The sequence below is a fragment of the Choloepus didactylus genome, chromosome 3, assembly GCF_015220235.1.
Source record: "Choloepus didactylus isolate mChoDid1 chromosome 3, mChoDid1.pri, whole genome shotgun sequence".
Classification (NCBI taxonomy): Eukaryota; Metazoa; Chordata; class Mammalia; order Pilosa; family Megalonychidae; genus Choloepus; species Choloepus didactylus.
The window spans coordinates 14,969,927-14,982,255 of NC_051309.1; the positions used below are offsets into that span (position 1 = coordinate 14,969,927).

General features: G+C 32.7%; 1 protein-coding gene across 11 annotated transcripts in view; it reads left to right on the forward strand.

Moving 5' to 3' along the window:
- CPEB2 (cytoplasmic polyadenylation element binding protein 2) overlaps positions 1-12,329 on the forward strand; it is a 63,281-nt gene that overhangs the window by 18,867 nt on the left and 32,085 nt on the right. For all 11 annotated transcript variants that reach the window (XM_037829409.1, XM_037829412.1, XM_037829411.1 and 8 more), the window contains one exon: positions 9,047-9,097. In XM_037829409.1, coding sequence (XP_037685337.1) covers positions 9,047-9,097 — 51 coding nt within the window. The remainder of the gene's footprint in view (positions 1-9,046; positions 9,098-12,329) is intronic.

The window sequence follows — 12,329 nt, forward strand, 5'->3', positions numbered from 1 at the left end:
GTATCTATGTATTTTTATGTATCAAGTGTCATTTTTGTTACTTGACCTCTAAACTATTTTCTAAGACTTCTGGAATTAAAGGAGCTCTGTTTAAAGAATATAACCCCCGAGATAATAAGGAATTGCTACTGTAATTTACTAGTGCTTCTGGTAGTACCAAGCAGATTCTTCCCTTTTTTCTTCCATGTTTCCCTCTGATTCTCTTCACCTAGCCTTAATATAAGATTGGAGTACAAAGTCACACGAGATAATTTGTTTAAATTTCTAAAAGCCTCTGATGTAAAAACCCACTGAGGACTGAAGAACTTTTGAGCTGGACAGGGGTTTTCAAATTCTAAGGTGTGTAACAGTCGCCTGGAGAGCATGTTAAACATCTAGGTTTTGGGACCTCACTCCTAGAGACTTGGTGTGGCAGGTGCAATGGAGAGAACACTACACAGTGTTCAGATATAGGGGAGTAATATCAAAGACAGTCTAGGAAAACTCTTTAACGGTTTAATGGCATTTGTTAAAATGAAGCAAAGTGCAAAATAAAACTGATACCAATGAAGTACACGCCAGAGCAGTTACAGCAGCTTCCCTTGTTCCCGCCACAGAGAGAGGGCTGTGTGGCTCAGAACCGGGTTTGTTTTTTTTTCGTCACTTATGTTTCCTGGAGTCAGAATTTTTGCAGTTGCCCCAAAAAAGGTATAGAAGAAAATCTTGAATTAGAATGTCTTTAAAAAAAATTGAGGAGGGATTTGTGTGTATTCTTTTACTTCCAAAATAAAATGTTTCCTCTTGTTTTAAATAAGAGTGGAATTTACATATGCTTTCCACTTCACTGAGTTTTTTTCTATTTCCTATAGGCCATTGGCCCTTTGGTAAGAACAAAAGACATCATTAACTTTGGATTAAATTACATTTATAGAAATGCAGTATATACTTTATTAAATATATTCTGACTTTTAAGATATGATCAGTTTTGTAATAAATGTGGGATCTTAATACTTTACCCTTCATCTACTCAGAATTTAGTTCATTAACTAGTTCATCTTTAATGAAAGTACATTTTGTAAGAGTTTAATAACTTTTGTAATCAGTGAGATATTTGCAGATTGAGAATATCTGCAGATTTAAAAGGAAATTATGAAAATGTGGTTTAAAAAGTTCTTGTTTTATAAAACTTATTTGAAAGAAGGTATCATGGGTAGAGATTTTTAAGTTTTTTTTTTATTTATTTTTAGGTAGTTGTCTTAATTAACAACTGTATTTAAATTTGAGAATGTAATTGAGTCATCATTTCTTCCAAGAATTTTTGAATATTTAACTAAATTATTTTAATTATAACAGACTACAATTTCTGTTTTTTAAATCAAAACACATCAGACAGAAACTTATTTTCTTAAAATCACATTTACTTGTTTAGGAGAGATATGTATTCAACTGAAAGCCTGTTATTCACCACAAAGCATCCTTCTCATGACTGTAAATGTGTTTATAGCTCTTATTTTTAAATAGAAAATGAAATAAGGTTTCTTATGTAAAGCTTGAAGTGATAAAAGAGTACTTGAGACACAATGCTTAAGAATTTTAGTAACTTACTACGGTATTCCTGGAATCCCTTCTGGAAATTTTCCCTCCAGATTATACAATTTTATCTTTTTAAAATATTTTCTTAATACAAAGAGTTGTGTTTATTCAAGAAAATTTGGAAAAGATAGGGAAGAAAAACAGCTTAAATCATCGGTAAACCCAAAGACTAAAATAACCACAATTGATATTTGATATTTTGGTGTATAATTTGCTAGTCTTTATATATATAAATATATATATATAAATATATGTATAAATAAATATATATGTAAATATATATATAAATATATATATAATTTTTTCTGCACCCCTAGGCAAGAGTAGATTACTTTGCTGAAGATTCTGATAGAGTCATATTCCTTTTAAATAGAACACCTTTCTCCATTAATTATTTTAGATTCAGTAGAATTTTTTTAAACTTGTTTTTTATATATGTTTTACATGAAACTGTGTTGTGAAGCAATGACCACATTTGCTTTTTTGTGTTTTCTTTTTAGAGAATTTGTAGGTATATAGAAAAGTCATGCAGAAAGTAAAGTTCCCATATACCCCCCTCACACACACAGTTTTCCTTATTATTAACACTTTGTGTTAATGTGGTACCTTTGTTACAATTGATGAACAATATTGCTATAATTATACAAACTGTAGTCCATAGTTTATATTAGGGTTGCACAGTCCTATGGTTTTTAAACATGTTTATTCTGGTAACATATATTTAACCTAAAATGTCCCCTTTTAACCACATTCAAATATAGAATTCAGTGTTGTTAATTAACATTCACAGTGTTGTATTATCATCACCGCCATTCCTTACCAAAACTTTTCAGTCACCTCAGACAGCAACTCTTTACCAATTAAGCATTAATTTTCCATTCCCTACTCCTAATCCAGCCTGTTAACCTATATTCTAGTTTGATTATGAATTTGCATTTTCTAATTTTTCATAGTAATTTTGCCCATTTGTTATTCTTAATGGTCATTACCATTATTTTCATTTAAAACCTTTTACAATGAAAAGTTTTCAAACTGTTAGTTCAACTTGGTTTTGTTTGATATATATTACATATATCTTAACTAATACTAGTTTTATTGTGGTAATTTGACAATATAGTAACTTACCATAAGATTAATGACATAAGTTTAATCTTTCAGTTGTTTTCTTTTATAATTGTACTTTGCTTAAAACAAAACTTTTTAGTTTTCTATGTTCCTTGGTATTTCTTAGTATACTTTCTTGTATTGATTGGATGAAAATTTTAAATTTTTAATTTAAATTTAATTTAAATTTTTAATTATTAAGTGAAAAAAATTATAATTGTGTCCTGATTTCAGAGTCAGTTAGCCATATTAAAACTTAATGACTTTTATTAGATGTAGATAACAATTCTGTTGCCCTACTGGTATCTGATGCTTTGGATGTAGGGGTCCTTTCCACATTTGTATGATCTTATTCTGAGCTTTTGTGAGATATACAGTGAGATTTGGGAGTGAGGTCAGGAATGATTCTCCTGCCCCTTGAATTTGAGCAGAGATTGGAGTTATTCAGGGTTGGTAATGACCATATTCTAAGTGGGTTTTATCAGACCTCAAATGAACCGTTTTTAAAATTCAGTTTGGAAATAAAGATGCAATGTAGATGATAAAAATATATTTGAAGAATCTACTAAACCAGAGGGAGCAACACTTTATTTAAAACATATAAGGAGAAAATACTAGATATTTTCATTTTGATGTGTGTGTACTGTACATATACACATGTATTTGCATATATACAGAAATAATTGGTTTCTGTCATGGAAACTTTCTTTTGGTGGGTGCTGTGTTCTAGGACAATAGGTAATGTTAATTGAGTGAGCACTTGGTATATGCTAAGCACTGTTCTGAGAATCTGTATATATATATATGTATTAATTTATGTAAGTCTTGTAACTAAATAAAAGGTCAGTATTTACCCTTGTTTTAAAATTGGTTGGCTATGGATTAGGAAGGTTAAATTATTGTCCAAGTTTAAACTGCTAAGTTGTAGAACTAGAGTTTGTGCTTTTAACTACTGCCGCATGCTGCCTCTCAGTTTTTAATTGGTTAAAATTAATGGGTTAATTGGGTTTTAATTGGTTTGTTGTTAATTGTGACCCAAACTCTGTGATTTTTATATGTGATTTAAATGTTTATTTTTATGTTTAAAAGAGATGATAGAACTTGTGGTGGTGTTCTAGAGCAATTTGCTCATCAATAATGAAGAATAGGTTGGAATTCTTAATTGTGAATATTGGGGCTTTAGAGTTCATTTTTTGATATATTCATTAAAGAAAAAAGAATAGTTGTGAAGAGAAAAATATATCATCTTGGCAAAGGGCAAAAAAGCAGGACTTTTGCAATATATTTCTTTGTCTTTCTACCTAAGGATTTCAGAAAAGAGCTGAAATAAAGGCTTATGTGATTTTTCCATTATCTTAGAGAATGTAATTCCCATGCCCCACGTATAAACACATCTTTGGATAGAGGTACTTTAGATTGCATTCATGACTGACATAATGGAATGAAATATTTCATTCATCCATTCAATAAATATTTGAGAGCCTGTTATGTGCCAGGCTCTGTTTCAGATGCTGGAGATACAGTAGAGAATAAAATAAAGTCCCTGTCCTCATGGATTTTCTATTTTAATGAAAGGTAGAGATAATAAACAGTGCCAAAATGGAAAAATGTGGCATTGGGAATAGAGAAGGAAAACAGCTACTATTTTAGACAGGATGGTCTATGAAGTCATCTCCTGAAAACCTGAAAAAAGTGAGGGGTACAAGCTTTGGGTCATATCTAGGGCAAGATATACAAAGACACTGTAATGGGAATATGCTGACATGTTTAAGGAATAGCAACAGGCTATTATAATTAAGATTGGTAGAGGATAAAGGGCCAGATACTTACTCTAAGTGTAGCAGAAAACTATGGGAGGGTTTTGAGCAGTAATGCAGTGTGATCTAACTTTGTTATTTAAAAGGATCACTGCTGAATGGGGAATAGAATATAGGAAGACAAGATAAGGCAGGGAGAACAGTTAGGCTATTCTCGTAGTCTGTGAAGAGATGGTATTGGATTGGGCTAGGAAATAGTATAGGGAGTAGTGAAAAGTTGTCAAACTTGGATATATTTTGGTAATAGAGCAGCCAGGATTTGATGACAGATTAAATGTGGAGTGAGAGAATAAAGTTGACCCAAGGTTTTGGGATGAGCATCTGGATGGAAGGTGGGTACCATATACTAACCTGGGAAAATACTAGATTGAGGTAGAAAGGTTGCAGTTGGGGATAGCAATGTGGGAGTCATCTGCTGATAGATGATATATAAAGCTATGGCAGTCGGTAAGGTGACCTAGGGAGTCAGTGTAGAAAAAGAAGTCAAGTCCAAGGAGTGAACACTGGACACTTCACTATTTAAAGGTTGAGAAGAGGAAGAGGATACAGCAAAGAAGACATTAGAAGTAGAGGCTGGTGATAGAGGGAGAGAACCAAAAAAGTATGGCATTCGAAAGTGAATCAGGATGATTCCTCAAACGGCTTTCTTCTTGATACTAGAGATCTTCAATTTGAGGCCGTACATACACTGTGATGTTGAAAAAGATAATTGCTTCATTTGATCCTTTTCAGTTTCAGAGTTCTACTCTTAAAAATCAGTTTAACTGCAAGGAAAAGTGATATAAGAGGTGATGTGTATTATTGCCAGTATTTTTTAAGTTTTGGTAGTAAGAAATTGGTTTGGAGAAAGAATATAAGTTGTCTTTAACATGTAAGTTAAGGTTTGCTGAATTTTTAGTAATTGGTAATTTACCTATAGAAGTGATAAACTGTCTGCAGTTGTCATATTTCTTAATATTTTGAGTTTCTTGATTATATATATCTAAAGTGGCTAACATGAACTAAGGCCTTTTATATACGTATATATGTCTATGTTATAAAAATTGCTATTTAAAATTTTAATAGATTAATGCAACATTTTTTAAATCCTGTTGGTCCTTTAGCTGTTCACTGACATCTAAATATATATGTATTTAATAATTCCAAATTACATAGTATTCATGTAAAGGAAGTGCCAAGAGGTGGTACATACCCAGTCTGTATAATTGTATTTAAACATCATGAAATTGTTATACTTTATCATGTTTTCACAAAAATAAATAAGCAATAGCCTGGTTATCAAAAATTCAAATTACCCAAATTTATTACTAGAAAGCTTTATTTTTATTTGTAAGGATTAGGTTTTTCTGGGAGCAACAGAAAACTCAAAAGTGGCTTATACAAGATACAGTATTTTTCTTACATAACTGTAAACACTCCTAGAGTGGTATGGTGATGGATCTAGACTCCTTCTATTTTGTTCTTCTACTGTCCTCAACACCCAGCTTCCACCTTGTGGTCTAATATGGCTGCTACAGTTAGCCATCACACTTGCATTCCAGCCAGCAGGAAGAAAGAAAGGGAAAGCGAAGCCCTTCCCTTTTAAGGATACTTCCCAGAATTGCACATGGCACTTCTGTTTACACACTTAACTACAACGAAGGCTGAGAAATGTTTTTTACTCTTGGTAGACCTGTGCCTATCTAACATTTGGGGGCTCTATTCCTGACAGGAACAGATACTGTGTGCAACTATCAGTCTCTGCCTCACAGACCTTTTTGACAATAGGGAAAAATTGGTTTCATAACACTGCATATTTTCTCTTTCTTAAAGCAAAAGTTACCTAATATTCTATGTAATCATTTTTTAATGGTTGGTTTTGTCCTACGGCCCACTTTCCTTGCCTTTCTCTACAGGAAGTAATCAACAGGTAGTGATTAAGAGTATGGAGCCTTGGCTGCTTAAGTTCAGATCTGCTGCTCTACCTGCCGTAGTGTGACCTTGGGCAAGTTATTTAACCTTTTGTGACACAGTGTCGTCTTCTTAAAAATGGTAATAGTACCTATCTCATAGGATTGTTGCAAGGATTAAATAATTGGTTGTTTAAAAGCTTAGAAAAATGCCTGGCACAAGGGAAGTACTTAGATGTTAGTTGTTAACATCAATTGGTAGGTTCTTAGTAAAAGTGATTTTAATACTATCTGAAGCAAAGCATAACCATAAAAGTTAACTTATAAAGATGTATGCATATTTGCACTGTGGTAGTTGAAAAGTAATTGCATAATTTTAAAAAAAGTGAGTCTAAATTTGCTTATTTCATTTTGGAATATTTTATTAGTTATATTGAAAGACTTTACTGTTTGGGGAACTAAGTATTTACAGATATATCTCCATTTGCAAATAGGTATCATTCTTTTGAACTTCCCACATATGGTGTGCCTGTAAGACCATTCAGAGCTAAGATGCCAAAAAACTATTAGCAGTGAAAATATCTTGTTACTTGTGTCTTGAGTTAAATAAAGTGAACAATGAACCTATTAGAAGATTATTATGTTGCAGTCAGAAGTTGAGTATCTTTCAAGGTGGAAATAGGCCTCAGGCTTCAGGCTTTGCTAATTTACTTTTCCAGGAAGTCTTGCTGGAATCCCTAGGCTTGGTTAAATACTCTTTGTGTTTGTTTTTGTTGTTATTATATGTAGCATATTGTAGATAGGTCATCTTGCACCTGGCAGATTTTGTTTTGTGTCTGTCTACCCCTATCACATCATAAGCAGGGACCATGTCTTACTTGTGTTTATCCTCAGTGTCCTACACAGTCTCAGCATGGAGGACTTTTTGTCAACTGATTATACTGAACAGCAATACAGGAGCTACTTTTGTAGGAGTTTTTTGTTTTTAAATCTCAAGTTAGAAATAACAGTAATTTTTGCATGTCCCTAAATTGTTCTCTAAATTTGGTCTTTTAGAAATAGGCATATTTCCCCCAAAAGCTATGATATTTCAGACAAAATAATGCTCCATTCTACTGAAATCTAGTTTGGGAAATCTGGGCTTTCTAGCCCTTCCTATCTTGTGCCTCTCCTTTTTCTCAGTCCATACTGAGATGTCACAACAGTAAACTTATTCATATTTTTTTAGAGCGTGACAGCTTGAAGAGGTCACTTAATTATGTCCTGCTGCTTGAAACTCAGGAGTAAATAAGAGGTGGCAAAGGGGTCCTTTTAAAGGACCATAATACTTATTTTAACTATGTTATGTCTGAAAACAAAGTACTGTAATTAAGAGTTCAAATGAAGTGTCTGTGTGTGTAGAGGTATATCTATATATCTGTATTTCTATGTATTTATTTTAAGGTCAAAATTGGATTATCTTTGCCTTTGTACCCTTGAATTAGTAGATGATCAAATCCTCTTAACTTCATAATTAAAGGAAAAGCCAACAGGCAACGTCTTTCTTGCATGGGATATTTGGTTGGATGCGATAAAGGGCCCTGTGAGTGTAGGGTACTTGCAAAGGTGGTAAAGATAGATACAGTTTAACCTGTACTCCTTGCTAATCATGTCAAATCAATTCAGGTATTTACTGGTCACCCCTTTGGTAACAGTGCATTATGTGCTGTTGTAATGTCTTCTGTGCTGGAAATTGTTGAAATACAACCCCCAAAACTTAATTTTTAGCAATTTTCTAAATGGATTTTAATGTACGTTTCTAATAGCTTATCAGAGATGCAAGCTTAAAGAAGAATCCTACATTTTAATGTGCTAAAAATGATGATCATCCTCACTACTGGTGTTTAGTCAAACAAATACTATGATGTAAAAATGCTAAATAAGCCACAGTATATTTGCCGCATACCTTTCATCTTCTCCACAGCAATATGTAATACTGTTGTCCAGTCTACCATTTGGTAAATGCAAAACTTTTGAATGAAGGATGACTCAAAGGAAATACTATGCCCTTAAGTGTTAATATTTTCATTTTTCATATGTTCTTAAATCATTTGTATACTTTGAACTTAAATTTCATGCAGCATTTGTAGTAATACATTTGTTTTCATTTAACTTTTATATACAACTATATAAACCACATGGAATTAAATGGCAAGTTGTGATAATATTTTTCTGCATATTTTTTATTTTTATATCTTAGTTGTTTTGATTTAGGAACATGAATTCCTTTTCCAATTTACATTTTATCTTTGGAAAAGTTAGATTGGTGGAGAAAATTACAAACAGCTTTTGAATAGATTTTAAAAATTCACATCATATTAAAGTTTGAAAGACTAGGATACCTACATTGTTTTTACGTCTCAAAAAACAAGTGGACTTTTTTCTGTTGACATTGCTCCCAAATCATGTTGCGATCTTATAATCTAGGAACCAAGGTTAACTATTTGTATTTTGTTCTGAACTTGAGTCAAAGACATATTTAGTTAGTATACTTTGAGTTAAACATTAGCTTTTTAGTTCTTAAGAAAGAATACTGTGTTCAATAATTCCCTTCTTACCTCCCTTTTTGGCTTTTTCAAATAGCTCCATAATTCTCAAACTTTCCCTTCCTGTCTTTTCATAAAGGTCGATTGAGCTATCCACATCCAGGGACTGACAATCTTTTGATGTTAAATGGTAAGTTTTATAAAGCATTTTATGTTTCCAATTGATTTACATAAATGAAGATGATTAGATACATTCTTCTCTGAACCTCCCCCCACACACAATTTAGTCATTTTATAAGTGTAAAATAAAACTACAACTGTTCCTGTATAGAAAGTAGAATTGGTAGTTTAGTGGACCTGACTAGCAAAGTAGCCATTGAAGTAATTTGTGACAGTCTGATTTAATTCAGTGATCATAGACTTGGGAGGCAGCCTTGAGTTTAAATATTGGCTCTCCAGTTTACATTACAACCTTGGGCAAGTAACAGAAAGCCTCAGTTTTCCTGTATATGAAATGGGAATAACTGTCTCAGTGTTTATTATGAGGTTTAAATGAGATGTTTATAAACTGCATAGAACTCGTTAGTAATAGCATTTGTGTTTATATTTAAGAAATTTACTGGTGAATCTGCAAATATGGTGGTCATACTGACTTAATTCATTCTAGCAAGAAGTTCACCAGAGTTAGAGTAAACTTTCATTGAAGTTTTTTGTTTGTTTGTTTGTTTCTGTTGAATATCAGCACATCCATGATTAAGGGAGTAGGAGAGATGGAGGATTAAAATATTCCTCAAAAAAAAGTATTTTTAAATCTGAGGATGGGTGGGGAGAGAGCAGTAGGAAAAGGAAGAAATACAGTACAGTAGAGAGATAGTATTTACTTTTAAAAATTGTAATATTAGAATGGCTTGGCTCTTATATTTCAACTAAAGCTTTGTTGACAAAAAGATGGCAATGAAGTTGAGGAACAGGATGGAAAGGCCAATGTAAGGCTAGACTATATGAGCTAATATAAAGGCCATGGTGACAGAAAGATGGAAATAAAGTCCAGGCTACCTCAGAGATTGTCAGGGTAGAAAGGATTTTTGGACTAAGAGAAAGGTTGAAGTAAGGGGTCAGGTGAGGTGACTGATTTGGCTTAGTCATCATTTGACTATCTCGTACTGAGTTGCCCACCACATTACAGCATAGTTCAAGCACTAGATTAAATGAGGAAATTTGAGGAGGATTGGGGGTGGAATTATTGAGGTACTAACATTGGGATCAGAGTGAGCACTTGAGACTGAGGCCAGGTCCAGGCAAGACCTTGCAGCGGTCCACTAGGCCACATTTATGAGTTCAGTGAGTTACATTGTTTACATAGAGTTTGACCAGAAAAACACTTAAAATTGCATTCCAGGGCTGCTACTTTCAGCTTTTTTTCCTACCATGAGGAAAAAAAAGATTATTTGTATAGTTGGACTTTGAACTCTAAATCTGTGATTAAATATACTGAAATTGGGCTGTATAACACTGAAAATAGCTTGTAAATGTTGTTATAATCTTGGCTGGATTTATAAAATAATGATGGGTTTATGTACCATACAATTAATTAATTATATATTGATCCCAATTTCCATAATTTTGTAATATACTATGTGGTAAACAAAGGTCATTCAGATTTCTTTTTTAACTTCTAAATAAGCAATTCAATTGAAAATTTTGAAACATTCTTCAAGTATGTTTCACATATTCTGTTAAAATCCATTTGAATGAAAGTACTCTGAGAGATAAATTTGTTGGATCATTCACTGTTGAATGATCTAGGACGATTTAGGAGTGTAGGTAATAAAATAGGTCATTTATGTGTAAAAAAAAGGAGTTCAGTAGCCACAGTTTTGCAACTTACATTTTTGGTTACACTAGTCATTATTAAACTAATAAATGATTTCCTCAGTTGCCAAAAACCTTTATAAACAATCTAAATGTTAGGTTGAAAAGCATTTCATCACATAGTAGACACCAAAGTGTTTTATTCCGGGCAAGAGGTGCATCTTGTGGACAGAACTGCTTTTTTATTATGTAAGCACTTAGTAGTCTGCCACTTGAGGTCATAGTGCATTTTCGGAACAGAAAACCAACCTAGAAATTCTGAACTTTTTCTGCTGAGAGACTAGGGAAGAAAAAGAGATAATTAAGTTGGAACATCAAGCTATGCTTAGGTCAATAAGAGAGGCAATTTGATCCAAACAGAAAAAACTCCTTTTAATCACTTAGTCTCATTGGCTAAGAGGAGTTGCAAGAATCAGAAAATGGGTATATTGGAGACGGATGTAAGGAAGTATTTGACGTTTAGTAGACTTCAAGATTTTTTAAGAGAGAACTAGGCAAAGAAGGGCACTAAAAAGTAAGGGGGGATTTTTCCTGAGTTATCTTTTAATTGCATGTAATTCAACAGTATTCTTACCATAATGTCTTCCTGGGAAAAAGGAGAATTGAGTGATGTTAATACAAGCCTCCATCTCTCCTAAATATTTGTTAAATTTTATCAACTGATTAAAGTTTCCCATAGCACATAAACCAGTTTTTTAATTTATTAAAGTTTTTTTTTTAATATGTCAAAATGTAACTCACTGTTAGGCATTTGGTTAACTAAGTTGTTTTACTTAACCAACAGGTGTAGCTAATATTACTGGTTTCTGAGAATCAGTATTTAGTAATAAATTATGCGTTAGTAATATTTTATAGTGGTTTAGCAGTAGTTCATAGTGGTTTACTTAATCTGTTTACATAATCTCACTTTGATTCAGTTTCTTCGTGTCAAAAATATAGTATAATACCCTCCTTGGAAGATTCTTGTGAAGAGTGAGTGAGGTTCATTCATGTAAAATATTTAACAGTGCTCAACAATGAATTTAAGCTACCAGGGTGGAGATGATGATGAACAGTGAAAACAATGACTTTGACAATGAAAAGGTCAATAAATGAAGGAAATGGATATATTGATTTTGGAAAATGTAAAATTGAAAGAGACAAATGATATCTTCAACTGTTTGAGGCATGGTTATGTATAGTAAACAAAGAAGGCTTGTTTTATGTTCTTGCGGAAAACTAAACTAGAACCATTTGGTAGGAGTTATATATAGGGATAAAATTTGGTCAATAAAAGCAAAATAACCCTCTGAGGCAGCATTTCCTCAAGTGGGGTGCACTTGCCCTTTGTGGTACCCAAAATGACTTTTGATGATGCACAGATAAATATTAAAATAAATGCATCTGTAATAAGGAATATTCCTTAGAAAATACATAATTGGCAAACATTTGTGATGTTACAGTGATGTTAGGCTTGAGACCATTTAATAAAAATATATATAAATAATAGTTCATTTGTTACACAGATATGGCAAGCACTGTAAATGGTGTTCTGTTCTACCTTACTAGAA